Genomic DNA, 23,804 nt, shown 5'->3' on the forward strand with positions numbered 1-23,804 from the left:
TGTCGGGGTCAACGGTCTCGGGAGTTACGATGCACCAGGACCACGGGCGGGCGGGCGGTCTAGTCGCTGAGAGCTGCCTGAGTTTGTTATCGGAGTCAACCAGCGCACTCCCTAATTCATCCCAGGTGGTTAATTGATCCGATGGTGATGAAACCGACTGACCCGGGTCCGGCGGTTCCTCCGAGTCCCGATAAGCCGTAATCCGGTGGGGGATGGACAATTATCGAGTGCCGAGAGGGCGGTCGGGATAATCGATAGCTGGAATGCAACAAAATTTTGTCCATCTGTCCAGCAAGGCACAGCAAGGCGGTGCTGCACAGAGAAGGGATGCATTGGGGACGAACTGGATGTGCTAAAATGTAGAAAACCTCTGCCAAAAATAGTTGGTGGTACGGTTAATGACATACAAGAAACGCGTTCCCACTCTTTGTTCTCGGAAAGTCTAAAAGTTCAACTGTAATAAAATTGTGTAATTAGGCTGTTCGTGGGTCGTCTAAATCCAACCCGGCGATTGATGCGTTACATCCATGCATTTTTTTAAGCTTTAAATGGGAAACAGCTTTCCCATAACATAACATAACGGTAATCAACCGAATCGATGACAGCACACTTTTTAGGCGTGTTTGTCAGGTTACCGATCAACCGGTTGACTTATTGTTTCAGTTACTTTTGGCACGTTTGCACCGCCACACACACACACACACACACACACACACACTCGTTCGTGTGCAAATTAAGACATTAAACCGTTAGGAGTTGGGTAGCAGGAGGCCCGGCTCACCCGGAGGGGAAATCACGTTCCGGAGATCAGCAAACCAATAAGACCAACAGGAACGCAGCCTAAGGAACCGACAGAAGCCAAGCGGACCAAGGCGTCGTATCCTTCGTGCTCGTACCTGAAGGCAATTGCCTATCGAGCACGAACGCACCTTCCTTACAGTAAAGTCCTTACAATGTTGGTTAAAAAACCATCGGAACAATACAACGGCAACCTGTCTGCTGATTTTACTCGTACCTTAGGCGAAGAAAACTTTAGAGCTTTCGGTTCCTTTCAAACCAACTCTTGGTAACACTTACTGGGGCCCGGGCCGGGTAGAGAGCACAAGCAAGGCATGCATGCACACAACAGCTCGTAACCAAAACCACAGCCTGAAGTTATCATAACGACCGAGCATGAGAGTGGCGAGCAGAGAGAGAGAGAGAGAGAGGAAACTAGACGAAGGACAACAGCCTTTTGGGGGAACCTGTCTGTTACGAGGCAGCCACGGGGCCCGTCGCTTCATCGAAAACACGCCGTCCCCCAAAATTTGCATCCTGTTTTCCCTCCCTACCTCACATCTCTTTTGCCACCCACCCCGCGCCCCCCCCCCCCCCCCACAACCTCTACCCCTCCATCGAACCTTTCTTTCACTAGCGGGCATGCCGGAGCCGAATCGGTGAGGCACACGGGCACAGGCGCTGCTCTTGAATTATTAATGTACTTTATTAAAGGACACATATTTCATGTTTACATCCGTTTTACAGACCTGTGTGCCATGCGTTGGCGTGCTTTTCCTTTTTATTTACGACACCTCGCCCCCCGCACGGCAGGGCGTCCCGTGTGGCGCACAGGACCGCACCGCAGGTTTCGTGGCCTATTCGTCCTGTCCTGTTTTTGCTGCCGTTGTCACGTGCACGTTGTCTGGTTCCGGTTGTGCAGGGGTGCATGATGATGGTGGTACCGAGCCCCCACCCCCCGGCACAGCTGTGTGGGGGGGGAAGCTGGGGAAGTTAATCGCAATCCATTATCGACGGGCCGCGGGAGTTCAGAGATTGCGGAGCTCGGTGGAGAAAGCTCGAAGCTCGGTGGCTCGGTCCCGCGCAGCTGGCGCGTACGGCAGCCATCTCGGGCCAACCCCCTCCCACCAGAGTGACATTCACATGATGGATCGAATGCACGGCATGGGCGGCAAGGGACGAAGAAATGAACGCGGCGAGAGAGGCGGCAGTATCGGGTAATGAAAGTGGTCCCGAAAGTGACGGGAAGCAGCGCGCGCCATAAGAAACCACTTTCGATTTCTGCATTCCATAGCACGGCACCTCTGCGCACCCCTAAAATGCACTTTACCACCTCACCGACACGCTGACACCGCGGCTGATACACGTACTCGCTCCAGTGTGTGTGTCTGTGTGTGATCGGGCGTGCCTGCGTGCGTGCGTGCGTGTGTGTGTGTTGGGGGTTTCCTGTCTCGCGCTATGTGTGTGGCGGTTAGTTTCTCTTTCATAACCCCTTTTGCTACAACACACTAGATGAGCTTGCGGTGAGGTCTGCCCCCCCCCGCGAAGGACTGTTGCTGGGTGTTCTTTTTTGCGCCTTCACGCCAAGACTGGTGGACTGGCGGGCGGGCGGGGGACCGCCACTAAACACTTGCCCCGACATTAATTATGCAACAATGTGCCTGTGCCTGTGGCTGTGCGCCTTTTTGTCATCTCCATTTCAATTTTGTCCAGCGAGGCACTGGCTCTCCGATATCGACCACGTCCAGTGACTGCAGAAGGAAAAATCATGAATCACACACGAATTGGGATGGGCGGTTCGATACAGTTTGCTTATCGATCGAGTGTTGGAATTACGCAATCACCACCAACTAGTATGGGGTAACGGGTAACGTAATGAGCTAAGTAGCTGCTACGGCTGATTGCATTTTTTCAAAAATACTTTGATTGACTTGGCTTGGCTTTGACCATTGGAGACCATTAGCCCAGAGTAGTTCAAACCTGTCACTGTAGGCACTTTACGGGGTCTTTTTGGATCTACCTCAGGCAGGTGCTTCTGGCGGCATGGCATGCTATGCGAAAGACGTCAGTTCGAACCGACCGAACAGTGCAGTAACCTGAGTGCAACACTTTAAGTTGGTGCTTAATACGGTGCCTTGCTCGTTCTAATAATAATAAATCAGTATCAGTAATAAAGGTACTTCTGGTTTCAAACCGGACATCTGCACACACTGTCACGGGCGTCCTCAGCTACGCTTTCAAAAGGCAGCATATGGTGAACGTACAAGGTCTATTGGTTACTAGGTTGAGCCGACTGTACTGATTCCCTGGTACAAGATGCGTCCTTCAAGATGCGATGGTGCGATGCGAAATCGAAGAGCCAGAGCCAGCTCAGACAGTCAGCCAGCCAGGCTGCTCCCACCAAGCGACTGAGCTATGTAACACACATCGGAAAAGGTCAGGAAACCGGTCTTGGGCGACGGTGAAATTAGGTGCCACTTTCGCTTCTAGCGTCCAGCGTTCCCGTGCCCCTTGCAGGAAAGCGAAAGCGCGCCCGTCTACGCACATCTTGTGCCCATATTGTCAAACAACCTGCTGACTGGCAGCAGTGGGGATGGTGTGTGACGGGTAGAGAAGGTCGGAGTTTTTCTGACCTTTCCGCCAACCCATAACCCTGCAAGGAGTGCACTCCATTATCGTATCAAAATCATGTCAATGCGATGAGTAGACGCCATCGGGATGTTCCGCTCCGCTAGGCTATCGGTTTCCGTTTCTGTTTCTCTCAGCCTCCCCCCCCCCCCCTCTCACTTTGCCCCTCTCTATTTTTTTCTTTTTCTTTTATTGTGTTTGTCTGCTGAAGCCAAGGGCGTGCTTCCTTAAGCATCTTACGTCACACTTTCTCACCACGATGGCACTCTCTGGCAGATCATACGTGAATGGGAGAAAAACAAATATGGATCGTAAACAGTTTCCCTTCGAGCGCTCCGTTCGGGCCCTCCTCGACATCCTGATAGAGCTTCCCTGTCTCCTTGGTACACAAACGCAGACACACAGGTATCATTTAGTAGCATTGTATCCGTTATGAGATCACCCCTTCAATCACCACATAACCTCCAGCACTGTGGGCTAATCTATACCGTATGATTATTCATACTGATACGATGTCTCCAAGAGCTGATACGGGGCTATGCTATGTGTCACAGCACTTTTGTAACCCTGAACGATGCGACTCAGTTCGGTTTAATGCCGGAGGCCTACGGAGCGCATCAAGGACCTCATTGATGCCTCGTCGGCATCGGCTTGGGCAACGGTCGAGCGAAAAAGGCAAAACCTCAAAATCATGGCTTTTTCCCGATATTTGCATAAATAGCAAAGAGCACCCACCGCCAACAATACCGCCTTCCGTACGCAAACCGGCAAACCGCTTTGCATTAGCATAATAGTACCAACCTCGCAATCTTTTGGCAGAAAAGTCGCGGCAACATCCAGCATCACTACGAGGTGCGGTAGCGAACGGCTCAAGCAGATTCTGGGATAATCGTTATAGGGAAACTCGGGATAGGGAAACACTTATTTTTATATTGAGTTGCATAGATGGTGGCCTAGATTAATGAAAAGTAAGCGTGTCACCAATTGCGATTGCGATACGAAACGATTACGCTGTCTTCGGCACTGGCTACTGGCTAGCAATCAGCCGTGGCCGGTACGACCAATCAAGCATTACGGAACTGTCACGGAAACCACGCACAATAATGAACTACAGAAAGAACAAATGAAAACTGCCAAACTGCTTCCTAACTCAGCCTTTTCCGTTTTCTCGGTATCTCTCACACAGCCCAGCAAAATAAGGACGAGAAGGAGTTCAAATGTCCCACGGATCAAGGCAACGGTAACTTCGCAGATCCCGTTACATGCCGCCGTTTCTATCAGGTAGCTAACCCTGCACACCACAATCCGCACAATCACAATCTGTAAGCCGTAAAACGATCAAATTTTGCATCCTCCAACTCCAACACCTTAAAAACAACTCGCTTGTTTTGCAACAACTTTTGCCCTACAGTAATTAGCTACAAAACCTAACAGAGTTGCAGGGGGTGTCCACAGTTCGATCAAGGAACGACTCACATTTTTTCAAAAATTTATTCCAACACTACGCAGAAACAGTTAAGCAGAACCAATGCAGCCTCCTTCTCTCTCTCCCGTGGGATCGGACTTCCTGCCCCCTTCTCAAGATGCTACACCCACATCAATCATCTCTTATTACTTTTCGTACAACTATCATGACGACTTCCCAAACGCTACCTCATTTCGAGTACAACGTCAGCGACCGTAGTTTGGCAACCCTTTGCCAACCCCATAATTAATGTTCCCGATTACTCTGGGTTAGCCGCGGTCCCTGCGACCTGCTTCCATTTCAGGCCGAGTGCGATGTTGCCCGAGAAACCGTACTTGCGACAAACGGGTTGGCAAACGAGGTGATGTAAATAAGCGTATGAGTCCTTGCGTTCAACCATCTGGCAAACACTTCATCCCGGGCAATCGCGTGCCCAGGCCCCGAAATGGACTCATTCCAATGAGCTTACAACGATGTTTACGGTACACAGAAAAGATGAATGTATGTGCGTGTGAGCAGTCGGGACACACTAGGGCGCACTAGGTACGCCGCTGGAAAACGGCGAAACAAAAAATAAATCGAACCGAAAAGTTCTAGACAAGAGAACAAGAATGACGTACCGGGTTGATGGGTTTCGGAGGCATTCAGCAAAGTCAGACGTAAGCCGTTCGTACCCATAGCGGGATCGGCTAAGTCGAAGCAGTGCTGCTTGTGGGGCAGCAAGACGCTAAGCAATAGCTAGAGAATGTGTAGATAAAAGGGCTAAAGTCTTGAAACTAGCCCGGAGAAAGCACACCACATGGTCAGCAGAACCATCGCATTGAAATATCAGCAGCATTAGCGTAGAGCGTAGTCCAAATGGAATCAGCACAGCTGCCCTGGCACGGCGTAACGGAAGTAGCGAAGCATCGCACCACATCAGCAGCTAGTCCCGGCTCGCCCTTGAGGCATATTCAAACTGACGGCCTACCGGAAACATGTTACAGATTGCAACCGGACCGAAAGTGCACCGCGGGGTCAGACCGACTCCCTTCTGGTCCGGTGTGCCTCCGGTCCTCTGTGAGGGCCTGCGCTCGTGGTGGTGGCACACAGAGTTCGCAAATCCGAAAGCCCGGGAAATCCGCATGGAAATAATTACCATTGCTCAACATCCTGGGGCAGCAGCGCAGGCAAGCAGGAACCCCGGAATGATATAGTCCTCACCCTGCCTTCTACCGAAAGTAGCCGGGCCTTCGTTCACCACCGTTGATAGGGAGATAGGTTTCAGCCAAAAAAAAAACCGCACTAGTGCATGCCGTTCTCCCGTTTTGTCCGCCATCGGGCGAAGGGCACTTCGAGTCATTGCAGACTTTTTACGGCGGAAAAAAGAGAGCGGTTCACCCAACACAAACGGCGCGTAATACACGGCAGTCCATAAACCACACATGATGCCGTAATATTAGATGAAAGTACAAAAAATTGAAAACATTGAACATCCGTAACGCTGACAACGGTGTCGGACGTCGGAACTGCCTCGAATATCTGGTGTATAGAGAAAATGCGGAATAGACAAACAGGGCCAGAAACAGCGGGATGTAGGCTGTGAGTAGATTTTTGAAGGACAACCGCGATGAAGGTAGGCGGTTTACCAGCAAAAACGATAATGATTATGTATCCGCATACCATGACGCATTATGATTATGTATTATCATACCTACCGTGCGTTGACCATCAGCCTCCCCGTTATAAAACATACTATAAACGGATTCTTCACATACTGTTCCTTGCCACTTACTGACTCCTTTTCTGTTTTCTTCCTTTTCACTATTCTCCCTGGATTGGTAACGCATACGGAAACAGTGCGTTGATGGGTTTCCGTACCTGAACCGCTGCCCGTCCGGTCTGTACTTCGATGATCTCCAGAAGTACTGCACATTTAAGGCGGAAGCCAAATGTGGTCCGCTCGCCTCAAGTAAGTAGCGTTTTTCCATCGTACATTGTATTGGGCCAATGAAGCGTATTGCACAGAGCCAGCGACCGAGCGCAGGATAATGTAATGTACTATATTACGCAAAAAAGGCCAAACATCGTGTTTCTCATTCTCGCAAAAGATTGCCAGTAACCCAGCCATCCTATCAATCCGTTCCTTTTTTTTCTCTATACCCCATCGTCTCTGCTGCCTGCCACACAATCGCGATGTTGGTCACCTTATACAGCACCGGCAGCGACCACTGAATCTCCAATTGATCTGGCCAAAAAGTGCAACCCTAGTGAATGTGAACTGCCGTACTGCTATTGCAACAAGGACGGTACCTTGATCCCGAAGGATCTAGATCCGGAAGAGGTACGTATTTCTGTTGAACGTGGCGTGCTGTTGCAGTAGTTCGAAAGACATTTCTCTCCCCTTTGGTTTTTTCTTTGATCGTTAACGTATGTGTGTGTGTGTGTTTGCTTGTGTAAATGTTAGGAACAGGGAAGCAGAATGTAAAAATTGGAAAATATTGCCAAACATGGAAAATGGACTGAACTGTACATGTTGCGGAAAAAGAGAAAAGACAAAACAAACACAGGAACAGGAGCACACCGATCAAGCAAAACAAAAAAGACCACATAAAAGGCAAATAAACCATGCCGAGCCGTCCCAACCTAACAGCTAAATCTATAAGCCATGGCCAATGGCTGAAGCTTTTCGATTTCGCTTATCTTCGCAGACATCTTCGAAGCGTCGTCACAAAATAAGTAGTATCCCCCGCCCCCGATCTTTCCTGGGCACGGCTTGTCATTCCCGTAACGTTGAACCGGAAGCACCATACGATGGCGACTCGCAGCAACGAAACGCAGTTCCCTCCCCCACCACCAACCCCCCCATACACACATACAGCCGCCGTCATAGCGGAATCGTGAGCACACGAAATCGTTTTCAGCACACGAAAGCAAAAAGAGGAACACAGAACTCACACCAGGACTTACTATCTAGCCAGGGGTCAGGGGGTTATAGTGGGCAGGATTCGGTTTGTAATTTCATTATCTGCTCACCGTTCCGAAAATGATGACACGAGCAGACAGTTCTCGTTCGGGCGATTCGAACGGGCCATGCTCATTTTTTCAGCTAGCTCTACCCACCGTGTGGAGGACAGGGGCCAACTTCTGCTACTAATGCCTTCCTTTATTCGGTAATCGAGACACTTGGCACTAAGCAACAGGACGGCAACGGCGACGACGCCAACGGTGACGACAATGAATTGAATGGAGGTTCCGAGGTTCCGAGGTTCCGAGGTTCCTCCATTTCTGGCTGCCAGAAGTCCACGATCGCCCCTAAGACCCCTGGAAAGATGCAGACAATATGGCAGATAATCAGTTGGCAGTTTTGCGAACCTTTTGGGAACGTGATTATCAGCTCGTTTGCATCGGACATTTACCTAGAAAATATCACAACACGACGCTGGCTGGCTGACTGGGGAGGGAATAAGTGGAAAAGTGTGAGAGACAGAGCGCGTGGGAGGGAAAAATCTTTGCTATTCAATTTGTTGCCTCTCACAAGAGAAGTTATGTTGCCAGCCGCTTGTTTGCTGCCGAAAAGAGAACAATATCCCAATTTCCGCGATTTGCAGCAATCAGCATAAAATGTTTATAGTTCACCCTGCAGTTAGTTCACCTTCATTAAACCTCAAGCAACTCGCAACTCCTTCAGAGCACGCCCGAAAAGTGTGAACATTTTGCTTACGGTTTGTTCTCCGTGAGAGCCTTTTTCTACGTTGCAGAGGGCCTACGGGCTTAGGACAAGAGTTAAAATAATGAACCAAAATTCGGTGCGAAAAAGTGAAACTAAATTAGCTCGGACGCTAACCCTTCACTTCACTTTCATTCCTTACAGACCCCGCAAATTATTCTGCTCACCTTCGACGGTGCCGTCAATCTGAATAACTACGAACACTACCGGAAGGTGTTCAACGGAAAACGCAAAAACCCGAACGGGTGCGACATTAAGGGAACTTTCTTCATCTCGCACGAGTACAGGTAAGACACGATGACGTAATCAATTTAGAACCCTACTGCAAACCGCCGGAGATGGAACAATAGTGAAGCAGGTGCCGCATGTAATGTCCTCTCGTGCGCTAAGCTTTGTGACTGTGATAAATGATGCACACGACGGAGGACGTAGGACGAACGGTTTGCAATTTGAACGTTTGACTGTTTTTTTTCTGAAACTCTATTGCACAGTTTTTCGCACTTGCGTGGTATGCGAAGAGAACGTGAAATACGCTGCAACTAAAACCGGGCGTAAACGGTGATTCATTACGGTAAAAGCTTTATCTTGAATTTGTCTAACTTTAGAGCACCCGGTGTGTTCGAAGGAAATTCGTGGTTGTCCCGGATATCTTGATTAAGCAATGTCCGTGTACCAGTGTCCATCTTTTGGGGGAATGACAGGGACATCTAATTCTGAGGCTGGAACCGTGTCGCAGGTATCGGCTTTATTCCTCCGGTGATTTATGCGAAAAAGGCTTGGATTGAACGGTGCGTTGTAATCTTAGGGCTATCACAAAATCAGTTGGGCCATTCCTATCGGTGTTGCTACACAATTCGCGACACGTAAGAATGTCGGCATTTAATTTCATTCACTGCCCAATATTGCGATTTTTTAGAGCACTGTTAAATTGCTTGCCGCGAAGTGTCGGCCTACGCTGTTGATCGACTGTTGATCCCGTCGAAGGTAGCAACAGTGCTTGTATCCGTCCATCGTTGGCGCTCTGCAACATGTGTCGGATGGTGCAGTAAAACATTAAGTGCTTTTTTCTGTGTTTGTTTCTCTTACTGCTTGCATAACGATAAAGTTAAGAGGAACAGACAATTCAAGAAGGATTACTGAGATATGTGGCCGATTTTGCGTCATAACCACCGCCTCACCGACTTCCCAATGGACTGATAACATTTTGTCGCTGAATCATCACCTGCTTTTTGGCCGATTTTCGGCCAGAACAGCTGTACAGAGTGCACCTATTGCGGGGCAGCACACTGGAGATAGTACAACAACAAAAATGGTTACACACTCCAGAGTGCAAACCCGAACAATCATGGTTAACGCTTAGTGCTCCCTGCCCGTGCACTCCTATCTTTTCATCCTTCCCATCCTGACCAGCCTCACCTAAGAGTAAAACGTGGCTAGCAGACGAATCAGCAAAGTGAGCATTATTTCACCATTAAAAATGAAAAATTGTGCCATAAATTCTCTCTCCACGACGACGCTCGGCTTGCGTTTTCGGCTAGCGCTGGTTATTTTTGATAGTTTTCATGAAACGAGATTAACGGACGCTTTCTTTTCGAGTAAAAAACGGACAATTTCTCCCTCGTTATTACCTGCTTTTCATTTCATGTAAAACAACGTGGGCAATGCTGTTGATCTCACTATTCAAAACTCTATTCCATCCCTATTTTTCATCGCTTCCCCATCCCTATCAAACGTCCGCAGTATCTCACCGGATCCGCATAATTTTAGATTTATCTTAAAATGTGTTCACCTTTAACCAACGGTTCAATTCTTTCTGATCTGTTCGGATGCCGCCGGCCAGCCGGAGTTGGACAAAGAGATGAACTACCGGAATGCCGAAAAACTGCCGAGCAGAAACGTTACAAGTATTGCACTTACAGGAATAAAACCGCAATACTTATGCTCGGAAAAAACTCTGATCGCTTCCGTTGGCGATCCGGCGTTGATCCCTACCGATAAAATGATAAATGTTATGTAATTCCTTCAGCTTCACTTGAATTCCTTAACAGCATGCTCATACATATATATACAGATAGAAAAACGGCTTAGTTCGTTCCTCAAAGATGGAAAAAAAAGCAGTAGTCGATAAACAGGTCTACAGATCGGTCTAAATCGTGTGTTTCATCATACTACACTGCTTTCATACACTCGCCAACTTCGCACATATCGTTCTAGCAATTATCAGCAGATCCAGACACTCGCCAACGATGCCCATGAAATTGCTGTCGAAACGATTTCTCTGCAAATGGGCCTGCAGGACAAAGGCTACGAAGAATGGGTCGGTGAGATGATCGGTATGCGCTCGATCCTGAAGCACTTTTCCAACGTGTCGGCAAACGAGATTAACGGAATGCGGGCGCCATTCCTGAAACCCGGTCGCAACACGCAGTACAAGGTGATCGAAGACTTTGGCTTTATCTACGATAGCTCGATCAGCGTTCCGCCCAGTCCGGTGCCGGTGTGGCCGTATACGCTGGACTATAAGATTCCGCACGAGTGCAAGAGTGGCACCTGTCCAACGAAGTCATTCCCCGGCATCTGGGAGGTGCCACTAAATGCGCACTTCGTTGAGAGCTACGAGGGCGGCCACTGCCCATACATGGACCAGTGCGTGCTGCACAACCACGATGCGGAAGATGTGTTTGCCTGGCTGCAGGAAGATTTTGAGCGATACTACTACCAGAACAAGGCCCCATACATGATGCCGTTTCACACGAATTGGTTTCAGATCAAGGAGCTTGAGAAAGGCCTGCACAAGTTTCTTGACTGGACACAAACACTGTAAGCGAACCATTCTGCTCGCTATAGTGCGTTACCCTTCTTCGCGTTAATATCTTTCTTTCTTTACAGGCCGGACGTTTGGTTCGTAACGATCACACAAGCGTTAACATGGATAACTGATCCGAAGACGAACAAGCAGCTGGGCGGATACGAACCATGGAACTGCAAAAGCAAAACTATGCAAACGCCCAAACCGTGCAATCTGTCGAACAAGTGTGCACTTGCCTTCAAGGAACCAACTTCAAACATTAGCGACACCCGCTACATGGAAACTTGCTTCGACTGCCCGACCGTTTATCCGTGGCTGGGAGATTCGCACGGTTCCGGCATTCCTGGACGCGACAACTACATCGACCAGTCGGAAGGTGGTAGCAGTAGTGCTGGTGGCAGCGCCGCTGGCCGCGACCAGGGTGATGTAGGGGAACGAAAGTAGAATAAAGTGCAGTAATCAAATGGCCCACACGGAGGGCTATTCTGAAATGCCAATTTCTTATTTCTGGAACTTTCTGATAGAGCACACATATATTTAAATCCTCTTTGGAACCAACTACCACCCCAGTCGGTAAGCGACGGAGAAAATTACTGCTTTGGCAGATTGATGTTTCCGAGCATTACAATTAGCGATTGGCAACAACCCTCACCTCCACAAAACCCAACCCTCTGGGAGATATAAAAAATTAAAGCATACATTTCCCATTCGAATGAGATTCTAACATTCTAACGAATCCTACGTATGACACAGAAATCCGACGTATGACACAGTTGTAACGGTGAATCCGAATGGAATAGTGCAAGAAGAAAATCTCCAGAAGAGGATTAGTGGTATTATGTTCGGAAGCTCGACTACCCTTACACATGACCGTTCGCCGCTCCCATAGATAAGGTCTATCGTTTTAGCTGAAATTTTCATTCAAGATCGTGCCCTGTAAAGTTGACCTCGATTTTGGTTTAGGGCGATTAAAACCTCACAAAATTTCTATAACATCGAAAATTAACGAGTAACTGCTTTTTTGTTTGCATTGCTGTTATTTGTATCACTACGCACTATATAATTTCATAGAAAGAACTACACACCTGGCCGACCACAGTTTTGCTGTTGTTCTAGTTAATGAAAAGATTTAATTCTTGATAAACCGATCAGCTCGTAGTTACAATAAACAGGTTTAGAAAACGAAATCGAAAGAAATTTTTACTGAAAAAGAACGGAAGAGATGCTTGTCCGCAATGGAAGAAACATGCATCTTCGACGAAACCGTGGAACCCTCTTCGAGACAAATCCGCCTTTTGGTAGCACAGGTTGAGAACTTGCCCGTCATACGTAGGTCGAACCTACGGGCACCACGGTTGCGTGCTGAAAACTACGGTGCCAAAGGCGAACGTTACTTCAACCTTTGACACTTTACCGCGCTCATCCACCACCTGGAATGGTGCAGTCTGACAGCGTCATTGGGCGCCCAATTGGGCGTCTCGGTGGTCCAGGAGGGCCGCCACCGCCGGAACCACCACCTCGATGGCCGTCACGGCCTTCCGATCCAGCACCAAGATTGAAGTCGAGCATTGTTCGGAAACTGTGATGTAGCAGGGTGAATATCGCCGAAGATATAAAAAAAAATGTGGAACAAAATAATGGCAGCGTTAGTACTCGATCAGCAGGAAAAAGTGCGTGAAAAGTGTACTTACAACATCAGAATGAAGTTGAAAAACCCCATAATGAGGCCTTTGATGCGATCAACACCCCAAGGTTGGGATTCCCGCACAGTACCATCTGAAACGGTAGCAAAACAGAACATGTCGCATCGTTAATGTCATGGTTAGTGAAAAACAATTTTACGTACTTCTTGATATGTAAACCATTTTAAAGAAAATGTTACACTGGTACTAAGCTAATCCTCTTCTGCCTATTTGTGCAGATCGCTTACAACTTCCATGATGTACGTGATGATTCGTAAGACGAAATTTTTGTTATCGTAATGCAACAAAAAGCAAATGTCAAAACAGAGTTACTTGCAAAACGACAAGGAGTTACATTGATGAACGCCGATGAACCACCGATGAACACTAAGTTGATGAACTTAAAAGTTTCCCTTTGTCTCAATAGATGGCTCTTTTCACGCTAGAAAATTCAAAAAATGTATTATTTTAAAAATGTATGATTTTAAAAATTATTTCGAGCAATGATATGTCATCATCATACGAGGATCAATAACAGGTTCTTTATCATACTTGAACACATGTATTACACAAAAACTGTTGAGTTGAATGAAAACACATGCAAAGGAAACACAAACGTTGAAAGAAGTCCGTAGGTTCGTCCTAAAACCAAATATGTCCGCCTATGGCATACAAATTCCACACAGTGCGTTCCGGAGGATTAAGATAGGCAGCTGATCTCTGGCAGCTTGAATATTTTACATGCACTTTTAATGCTTTACGTGTCACGACTCTCTATAGCACATGATACAATATATAGCTCTATAGGAAAATTTTAATGTTTTACGCGTCACGACCATCTAGAGCCCATGATACAATATATAGCTCACCCAGACTCATAGCTGTTCAGTCGCGGAAGGATTACAGATGGCGTTTGGGTGGTCAATTCGTGGCAACGCTTGGCTACTGATCTTTGTTGCTAGTGGTTTTTGTTACCGAGACGATCGCTATTGTTCGCTCTGCCCCCAACACATCGCTTGTGGGAACACCGACCAGTTGCATGGAGATTGTCTCAAATATAGTGGCGTTAACCTCACCAATCTACGCCACTACAGGCATCAAATAACGGCACATGTAAATCATCTACGCGATAAGTTTGCTTCTGGCAATGTAAACGGTTTCAACGAGCTCTACGGGCCAATGCATTTTGTCACGTGGGACGAGGAAATGGCCGATCTATGCAGACTCAATGTGAATTCTTGCAAATTCGGCCACGACAAGTGTCGTGCCACACCCATCCACCCGTACAGTGGCCAAACATTAGGCAAATTGACGAAGTGTGTGCCAACAAACAAAGAGAAGGAACTTAACATCAACGTGCATCATAATGTAATTTTGCATCTGATCGACCGATGGTTTGCGGAGCACCTGGATACAAAGCCGACCGATGTTAAACACTATTCGCATATCTCATCGTACGTGTCTACAATTGATGCCTGTATATTATTGTTATTTTGTGGTGTGTTTGATTTCAGCGGACGAAAATTTCAAATTGGCCATTTTCTTCAACTGATCAACTGTAACGTTTGCAAAATGGGATGCTCTTTGGTATCCTATAGGGAGCACCGCCATCATAACGTATGCTCAACATACATCCTTTGTTGCAACTATTCTTACATCAACATTATCAACCGACCGATTTGTAGCGTCAACGCTTCCTACCCAGGAGCTTGTGAGAAAAATGGGCGTTTTCGTCATTTGTGTCAGCACTGCTCGTTATAGTGATAGTTGAGAAATAAAATTTCAACAAAGGTTTTCAAACATACGCGGAAATAGCTTTAATAAATCTGTTCTCTTCAGCACTGCATAAACCAGGATACATGGCATTGTTTCCGGTTACGCAACGACTTGCCGTTACTCCCTTGCGGTAGACGGATTGTCCGACGATATTTGTTATCGCGTAGTTACAGGCGTACAATACTACCTTGAACACAAAGTCTTCCGTCTTCTTAGGGTAGATCACAATACCACATCCAATGGCAGTTGTCCGATCGGAAATCATCTGCGTGAAGTGGCCGATGGTGGCACTGTATGGTAAAAGTTCGAAAGTTAAAGTTAATCAGACAACCCACCCTACCAAACATCAACTGGTAGGAAACGAGATAGCCGTCGTACACAGTAGCCGTAAAGAGCGCTTACTTGTATTCGGTGGTATAATGGTCTAGAATTTCCTGCATTGCATCCTTGTACTCGTCAAACCAAAGCATAGTAAGGTTCTTGACTATGTCAAAGATGTTCTGCTCTACATAAAAGGAGCCGGTAGCCAAGTTTTGTCCAGCCTGCAAAAACTGTGCCGTACTGCGGCACTCATCGTGCTCCAACTTACAGCTACGTATATTGATCTCGGCTAAGTTCGCCAACTCATCATCCCAAGTCTGTGGTTAGAAAACGAATGAAATAACAATTAACTAAGAACCATTTAAAACAATGTTTACATTATACAAACGTACCACTGTCGGCATTCTAGACGCAGGTTCAAACGAAAAATTAACATCGACACCTCTGGCCAACGCATCGCGCACCTGGTTGTGTATATCTACAACGAACTGCCGCAGCTGAGAGTCCATCTTTAATATCATCCGCCCCGGTGGACACTGTGCACTGAACGAACCATTAAAAGTGCATGCCACGTGCTGTAGGACAAGCTGCTCCCCAACACTATTGCGGCGTTGGCACAGCTCTGGTTGGCAATAGTACTGGTATGCAGCGCTATCCACCCGTTCCTGATTATCGTCGACGTGGTAATCGGTTACGGTTACATCACTCGTCTGGAACGCTCTGGTAGTTGCCTCATCCCAGGACCAAGTAAGGTCGGTATTGAACGCACCCGTCGTCGTCGTCAGATCAGCATTGTAGAATACTGTTGTCGTCTGACTAGCATCTAGCTTTTGCGATGCTCGCACCCCGGTGACTATTAGTATCCACTGCAGTACCAACAGTTGTGCATTAACAGCTGCGTTCATCCCTACAAAAAAATATGAGCGAACATTTACAGTCTATTAGCCTAATGATTACAATTAATCATGAAATAACCTCTAGGCTTCCGAATAAAAGAGCCACTTAAAAAATAACGGAATAACTTACAGCCTCCCTACCGTAACAATTGTTTACGCTGATTTTGAACTACCATCTCTTCGAGGCATTTCACATCTCCTTGTCTTACCTCGCATTACCTTTAAATTCGTTTCCAGGCTAGATCGTTTCTATTTCCCTTCTATTTCGTTTCAGATGCTTTTGATTGAATCGATAAGATGGGATTATTGTTCGACGACCGGGTAATGCTCGTTGGCTGAGGGTCTCTGCAAATACGCAAACTACTCTCCTGAGTAGCAGCTCACCGCTTCATCGACAACTAATCTCTTGGGGCAGCGAGAAAACGGTCTTATATACCTGTACAGACACCGTTGAGCACATCCCCGTTCCAGCTCGCTTCCTGAAATAGCTCTGGCGGTGGCGGTAAACCTCATCGGGCAAAGTGATTAATATGTGGCAGATGACCCTTATTCTAATGAATTCGCATTTCATCGTCTTCACGCAGAATTATTTGCTTAACGGTTTACAAATCAACAAAAAACGATCCTCCGAATTAGAAAACCGGAAACTAAAGAACATTGGTGTTTTTATTAACAATGAATTACCGCTACATCATTAATACACACTTGTAGCGGGCTACTGTGAAGAGATAACATCAGCCTCTTGCGTGAAGAGCAATGTACGTGCCGTGGGTCAAGTGTTCATTGGGTCGCTATGAAACAATTCGTTTCCACGTGATCATGCAATATCAAGGAGCGTAGGAAGGCTCCATCTGCACGAGAGACGAAGATGAGAAGCTTAACGCTCCAAGTCTTTTTAATGGGAACAAGAAGAAGATCAAGGAGTGTGAGCGGTGAACTCTTCAACATACTTGCTCCTAATTCTCTAAAAACCGTTAGTAGCGAAAGAACATTTTTCTTGTTGTAGTATTCGTAGTTGCAATGTTACGTGAAAAACCAGGAAAAACATGTCGTTTCCAGAACATAAACTTCCTTGTGAGTATGTAATATATCCAATAAACGGTGAATTAGTCTTAAAAGGTCAACTGCAATTTTTCAATTAATATATTAATGGTATAAAAACAGTGTATCCATTGGGACCGCGTACCCGCAGGCAGTTTCCATGCAGCCGTATGTGTCAATAAAAAAGCATAGCATACAATGCAGCTCAAATAATTGTTGCTTGACCCCTAGAATTGAATTGGCCATAGAACCAAGGCTTATCATAAGACGCTGGGCGCCCATCGCGACCGGCCTCACAGTCAGCATTACATAGCGCCCTCCTCTAGCATGACATCCTACACCTTTCAAGCACACTAGTAAAGGCTGGTCAGATCAACTGCATCCTCTGCCCATCCATCGGTCTCTTCCGCGTATAACATACCCACAAGCATTGCATGCCGATGCTATCATCGATGTTCTGTTTCGCTTACGATCTGCGTCACGACCTTTCTCAATTTTCTCGTCCTTACATTGTAGAGCTGCTCGAGCTATAAACAGAGCTGATGAGCCAGCTGTGAATCGGAAGTTATACCAATTTTATCGGGCGGTCATAAAGAGATATCGACAGTTCTATGAAGAGCATTCATTAGCCTAAAGCGCTGAATGCGCGAATGCTAATGAATATCAGTGAGTTCCGCCCAATAAATGAACGTAGCTGCAGCGTAACCAGGCTATCACGTATTCGAAAAGTCAAAACTAGTTTTATTCCTATAATTTGTTTTAAGTTTTCTTGGTATTCATATAAATGAAAGGTGTTAAGATTTTAATTGAAATTAACAAAAAACAACGTTTATGTTGCGAGTAACATTGCATCCCAAATAATACATAATATGTTTCATGTGATTGATTCCTTTCATAAGTGAACAAGCAACGATACTGATATTGCTGCGAGAGCAAGCATATTTAACTGCAATATTATATTACTTTCGTGACCGGTAAACTGGAAGATTCTGGAACCGTTGAACTGTTTTGGAATCACGGTATTCGAAGAGTTCTGTCGTCGCATTTTCAATCGAGAAACTTTAGGCACCATTGGGCACTCAATTTTGACAGACGTTGTAAAAACCACTTCTGCGTTCCTTCACGTCAATCTAGCCCCTTGAATGAGCGCATCCGAGCGCAGTTAACCTCGACGCTGGTAGACAGCACCGCTTTTGCAGGCTCAAAGTGTGCAGGTAAAATGATCAGAAATCATGTGTTAAGTTTCGTTCACTAGTTTGCGCACAAACTGTTTCCAAAATCAGTGTCACTTCGATTGTTCGTCGTCGATTAGTTTAACGAATGGGATCACAGGTCACATATCCACGGTATTGGTCTTTTGTTAATAACGAGAACGAGTATGAGAAAAAGAGAGGAAGCGAAGAAGAGAGAGAAACTAATGAAAAATGCCATTGTACGCTCGTTCGCTATCTGCGTTCTACGAAACCGCCATTTAAAAGAGTGAATATTCAGGAAGTGAGGCGTAGCTTGAAGTTATGTTGCTGTACCCTAAAACTAGACATTTCATGAATCTACTATTTGAAACAAGCATACATACATTACTTAAGTACTATTGTATCTTTTAGTTGGAATATATTAGTCCTTCATGTCTATCTTAAGGAACAGACTGTGCTGTATTTGTTCCATAACCACAACGCACATCCTGTAAGAAGTAAACTGTGCATCTGTCCGTACCGGACGGGTGATTAGACCCGTAAAAACGTGGGTTTTCATTTTCGCTACATCCTGTCAAAGGAAATCATGGAAAATGGATCAGACTACGTTCTTCCAGAAAGACCCCGCTCCAGATTGAAGGTTATTTGCTCTAACTGTGTACCTTGTTACTCACTAAGGTGTTGAACTATTGGAGTTGTGTAGATTAGAGATAGTATGGTTTATGTTTTTTTTTATGCCATTTGCCGGGGCCATTTTGCCAATATTTAATGTTGATCAAGACATAACCCTCTGATAGAACAGAAGTAGTGACAAAGAGGAGACAGTGACGATGACAAAATTGTGCATTGAAACTTTATTCAGCTACAAATATTAAACACTGAAGATTAACTGTCTTTTGTTTCTCTTTTTTTTATCATTTGCGCACATTCATCTATGGAGCCGAATGATAAGAATCCCACTCCGTGTGTAGTGCAGAAAATCGCATCGTGCTGGGCACCCAACTGCAACTCACTCAAACCATCAGTCAAACTATCCTGCCAAGCAAATTAAACCCTCAAACTTGATCGTAATGGAAACAAATATCACAATGCCGCACACTGATGAGCGTCCACCCACACCGCATCCTGATACGGAATGGGTTGCGCATCCGAACGCACCATTGAAAAACACATGCCAATTCTTTCGGCTAGGGTTCTGTCGCTTCGGAACCGAGTGTCGCTTTGTCCATGGACTCACCTCCTCTAGTACGGACCGACGAAACACACCAGATATCGTGTCAACGGTAATAACAAAAGGCGTAGCCCAGCACGAACAGCCACAACCATCACAGACGCCATCGTTTTCATCGTCATCACCGACTAGGAATCGTAAAGCAACCAGAATAGAGGAAACAAATCAAAGCACCAAGTCGCAGCCTATTACAGGAGAGAGCACTGCACAACAAAAATCACAGTTTGATCCGTCGAAGTGGATTAACGCGCCCGTCTTTGTGCCGCGCTCTCGTTTGCTTGATCAGACAGCAGCCGCATGTAGCGGATCCCATGACCATCAGATACAACCACAACAAGCAGTCAGTGAGCCAGTAAACGAATCTAAGGACTGCAGTGCAAGCACTAGCGCCATCAACTGTTTGTCATATGCCAGCATCGTAAAATCAAACGACAACCACAATGGGTCTGAACTTGTTGTGACAGCCGATACTGAGATATGCAACTACTACGAGCGCCACGGGATCTGCACACTCAAGGATTGTCGCCTGGTACACGGGGACCTTTGTGAACTTTGTGGCAAGTACGCTCTGCATCCCTCTAATCACGAGCAGCAACGAAAGCATAACGCCGAGTGCATCAAGCAACACGAGCTGGACATGGAGCATTCATTCGCGGTGCAGCGTTCGCGCGACAAAACTTGCGGTATATGCCTCGAAGTGATCTTTGAGAAACCAGTTCGCGAGCAGCGGTTTGGTATTCTTCCGAACTGCAACCACATCTTTTGTCTCGCGTGTATTCGTACCTGGCGCAAGGCATCAAACTTCGAAAACAAAATCAAACGGTAAATTTTGATGTCTCCCATGGCTTTCTTATTGCTTTTCGGTCAAGAAAATAAGAGCCATGTTTCCATTTTTACTTCGTTTTTTTTGCAATAATCATCGATTTAAGTAGTGCTTTCGGTTTCTTTTTGCAGCGCCTGTCCAACGTGTCGTACATCTTCGGACTTCGTGTGCCCTAGCATCGTATGGGTTGAGGCGGGAGACGAAAAAGACCGGCTTATCGGTGACTACAAAAAGGCTTGCAAATGGACCGACTGTAAGCATTTCCGCATGGGCACGGCGAAATGTCCATTCGGAAACCGTTGTTTCTATCGCCACGCTTTACCAGATGGAAATCTGGTTGACGTGGGGGCACCTTCTCGCCAGCACGATCGCAACAGTGGCCAAAGACGTCGCCGGACCCATCACTTGGAGCTTCAGGTAACAGGTTGCATAAAGTGGTACGGGTAACAGGTTGCATAAAGGGGTACGTCAGGGTTCGATCCTGACGGTGCGTTGGGAACCGATAAATCGGTGCAACTAAGTCAGATGATCTACGAGCGAACCTCTGGGTAACAGGAATTTTATGTTTTGTACGCGTTTTGTAAATGATTCTGTATGGTTTATGAATATCTCATTCGATTTCTAAGGATACTTTCTGTGTGTGCTCTAACTTTTTTATTTTTCTTTCTCTATCTTTTATAGGATTTTTTTGCGCAAATACTCCAACAGCGCGGCATGTTACTGGATGAATTTGTAACCTATCTGCTTTCGGATGAAGAAGACTCGGATGTGTCCGATCTGTTTGATTTCGAGGTTTAAAGTGGTTTATGAAAAAGATTCGAGCCAGTTATATCGCAACAACTGTAGATCGCAACTGTACATCGTCAATCAAAAGTTAAAGCGAAGTGAAAGCAAAGGGACAGTAAGAGAGAAGCGCAAATGAATGGTAGAGATAGATTTATTGAATAAGTGGAACAACTAAGGATGGGCCATTTTTCGAAAATTGTCAACGAGTGTCGGCCAAGCTGTATGTATGTGGCCCTGAGAGCTGAGGTTGAACTAAACTGAGAGCAGAACGGTTGAATACTGTGAATTCGGTGTGCTGTGCTAGCATTGCCAAATGTGATGTTTAGTTTTAGGCAGAAACGTATATCATTTAGTGACTAGCCCAGCGACCTGATTTTAGTCTCTGCGTGCGCTAGGTGTTTCCAAAAACAGGATTGCGTTTCTACATAAATCAAAACATCACATTCCAGGATGCGCCCTGTCGCAGGATGCCAAATTTTGGTACCATTTTGCTGATAGTGTGGTGATCCCTTTATTAGGCAACCAAGTATATCGCTCAAGGACGATCATAATTTAAGAAGGCTTTTGGAAGGGCACTGCTACCAAACACGCTCTTCTTTCCACTCTTTCTTTTTGCTTATTTTGTTGTTGTTTCCTATTGTCTTTTTTTTGTCTCCCACAAATTTATTATTGCGGCCAATTGTACTGTGTTACCTCATGTTCACGTTATAATTGTACAATTTTTGCAATAACATAGTCTCATTCCTAAGCCAGGCTACAACTAAACAAGCTCACCATTAAGCGGTACAAGGACGTTCAATTAAGAATGGTCATTGAATGCGCATTCTGTGGCGAGCTTGCGATGACGTCGCTATTTGTCAGCATGCGTATCATATGTTTCAAATGCTTTATTGATACTCTTATTATATTCTGCATATAGCATATCTCTACTTATTTAGTGTAGTCCAGTCTATTTTTTGTTTCGCATAATCATGAATATAGTTAAATCATGTTTCCTCGTAGTTCTGTTTCATGGCTATTGCTGAGGATTTTTATTGAAGGTGTGGAGCTATGTGGTACTTTGGCCAGGAGGAGCACGCCATTCGAAAAATTGTAAATTGCATTATCTTCTGGCAATCTTCGCGCAATGATTCTCCAAGAAAGAAAAATAAGACACCCTGAATACTTTGTTGACCGCTATACTACATTACGTTCAAATTATTTAACAAATTTACGAACGAAAACAGATATAGCAGTAAAAACATGCTTAAGACTACATCCAGCATACTAATCAGACATCGTTAGGCAGGATGAGAATCGAAGCACGAAAAACGATTCTTGTTTTTTTTGTGAATTGAACAAAAGGGTGAAGCAAACGCTTAATGCTTGCCTAATCGAACTTCCGTTTATCCTTATATAATTCTCTAATCGCAAAAATGGAATGTTCCTCCTTGTTCCTCCGGAACCAACATACCTACACTACGTTTTTCGCAGTGTGGCAGTAATATGTACATATTGTTAATTTCATGTTCGCAGAATGAAAAGTAAACAAATAAAAACAACACACTCATGCGCATTCAGAATATAATAAAATATATCTCACGTTGATGGATGCTGGCAGTTGGGAAAACATAAACAGATTTGCTTATATGAGACAGTTGTAGAAAGAGTTAAAGAAATGCATACAATATGAAAAAGAAAAACATCGACAGCATGGCAAATTATTTTTTTGAATATGTGTGTATCTGAAATCGGCCGAAAGACGAAAAAATAGAAAACGTTGAAAGTAAACGAGCACGGATTCGCGGATACTATTAGCCCTTGAAGAGTTTATTGGTTGACAGTATAAAATTTAAAAAATGGACGAACACACCTAAAGCCGCACTTGAATTGGGTTTTCCTTGACGTATTTGAAAATAGGTAGGAAAAACGCCTAAAGCTGCCGACTCAAGAACTGCCGTTGATTGTTGTTGACCGTTTTAGAGTCGCAAGTAATAGTTTACACTATATGTCGTTAGTAAACCTTTCACATCTTATTGGAAATATTTCAAAGTATAAGAAGTCGCCTTGAATCATACAGTGGTTGGCACATGGATCCGACACTGGTAAAAGAACCAATTTATTGCTCTAATCTTCTTGATTCCTGAATCTTATTGTATTTCATTTTTCTCATAATTTTTCGTTCCGATTAGTTTATTGTTTGGAAGTGCGAAGCACCTAGCCGACCCGGTAAAAAGATGCCTTAACTTCTGCTCCGCATTTCGTTGTACTAAATTCGTGTATGTGTTTCTGTGTATATCAGGCCACCTGTTAGATAAACCTCCTACTTTATTATCATCGAGATGTTGATTAACTAACCTAAAGAGAAAAGGAAACTCATGGAGTAAAACGAAATAGATAGGAAACTACTGGGCACAGCTTTCAGAACATAGTATTGCATCGTCAATCAGATAGGTTTCGTTCGATTCCACATTTGTTAACATATACATAATCATAAGGGTGTCTCAATAGCTAAGTATGCCTATTTACACATAGGGAACAGTTGGAAGGAACCAAATTTAAAATTATTGTACGCAAAATATGAAGCAACATACGCAGAATGTTACTTCGGCTGCACCAGTTACAACCGTATGAGCAACCAAATTTTAAAGGTATCAAAAACTATCACTTGTCTTTCAAACGATGTAA

At 45.4% G+C, this 23,804-nt stretch overlaps 5 protein-coding genes across 7 annotated transcripts in view; 3 read left to right on the top strand and 2 right to left on the bottom strand.

Annotated features, from left to right (window-relative positions):
• LOC128271268 (chitin deacetylase 1) overlaps positions 1 to 12,506 on the top strand; it is a 14,520-nt gene extending 2,014 nt beyond the window's left edge. Inside the window, exons 2-7 of the mRNA XM_053008725.1 lie at positions 4,592 to 4,686; positions 6,710 to 6,821; positions 7,066 to 7,193; positions 8,724 to 8,866; positions 10,794 to 11,399; positions 11,469 to 12,506. Coding sequence (XP_052864685.1) covers positions 4,592 to 4,686; positions 6,710 to 6,821; positions 7,066 to 7,193; positions 8,724 to 8,866; positions 10,794 to 11,399; positions 11,469 to 11,832 — 1,448 coding nt within the window. The 3' untranslated portion in view covers positions 11,833 to 12,506. The remainder of the gene's footprint in view (positions 1 to 4,591; positions 4,687 to 6,709; positions 6,822 to 7,065; positions 7,194 to 8,723; positions 8,867 to 10,793; positions 11,400 to 11,468) is intronic.
• Positions 11,868 to 13,374, bottom strand: LOC128271276 (glycine-rich selenoprotein-like). Its single transcript, XM_053008736.1, has 3 exons — positions 13,235 to 13,374; positions 13,080 to 13,164; positions 11,868 to 12,967 (listed from the first exon to the last, which is right to left on the bottom strand). The coding sequence occupies exons 1-3, from the start codon at positions 13,251 to 13,253 to the stop codon at positions 12,808 to 12,810; spliced, it is 264 nt and encodes an 87-aa protein (XP_052864696.1). The 5' UTR covers positions 13,254 to 13,374; the 3' UTR covers positions 11,868 to 12,807.
• A 595-nt stretch (positions 13,375 to 13,969) lies between these two features.
• Positions 13,970 to 14,931, top strand: LOC128273313 (antigen 5 like allergen Cul n 1-like). The gene is made up of 2 exons (XM_053011257.1): positions 13,970 to 14,524; positions 14,585 to 14,931. The coding sequence occupies exons 1-2, from the start codon at positions 13,977 to 13,979 to the stop codon at positions 14,829 to 14,831; spliced, it is 795 nt and encodes a 264-aa protein (XP_052867217.1). The 5' UTR covers positions 13,970 to 13,976; the 3' UTR covers positions 14,832 to 14,931.
• LOC128273290 (antigen 5 like allergen Cul n 1-like) lies at positions 14,718 to 16,419 on the bottom strand. Of its 3 annotated transcripts, XM_053011246.1 has the most exons (5): positions 16,273 to 16,419; positions 15,721 to 16,074; positions 15,560 to 15,645; positions 15,249 to 15,484; positions 14,718 to 15,136 (listed from the first exon to the last, which is right to left on the bottom strand). In XM_053011246.1, the coding sequence occupies exons 1-5, from the start codon at positions 16,277 to 16,279 to the stop codon at positions 14,866 to 14,868; spliced, it is 954 nt and encodes a 317-aa protein (XP_052867206.1). In that variant the 5' UTR covers positions 16,280 to 16,419; the 3' UTR covers positions 14,718 to 14,865. The 3 variants fall into 3 exon arrangements, with proteins under 3 accessions (XP_052867206.1, XP_052867190.1, XP_052867198.1); XM_053011230.1 differs by having other exon boundaries at positions 15,560 to 16,074; XM_053011238.1 differs by having other exon boundaries at positions 15,560 to 16,074; positions 16,283 to 16,383.
• Positions 16,420 to 18,264: 1,845 nt separating this feature from the next.
• LOC128273673 (probable E3 ubiquitin-protein ligase makorin-1) lies at positions 18,265 to 23,766 on the top strand. Its single transcript, XM_053011700.1, has 4 exons — positions 18,265 to 18,318; positions 19,238 to 20,350; positions 20,483 to 20,768; positions 21,033 to 23,766. Exons 2-4 carry the CDS (start codon positions 19,368 to 19,370, stop codon positions 21,147 to 21,149), a joined length of 1,386 nt encoding a protein of 461 aa, XP_052867660.1. The 5' UTR covers positions 18,265 to 18,318; positions 19,238 to 19,367; the 3' UTR covers positions 21,150 to 23,766.
• The last annotated feature ends 38 nt before the right edge of the window (positions 23,767 to 23,804 follow it).

The sequence above is a fragment of the Anopheles cruzii genome, chromosome X (genome assembly GCF_943734635.1).
Source record: "Anopheles cruzii chromosome X, idAnoCruzAS_RS32_06, whole genome shotgun sequence".
NCBI classification, from domain to species: domain Eukaryota; kingdom Metazoa; phylum Arthropoda; class Insecta; order Diptera; family Culicidae; genus Anopheles; species Anopheles cruzii.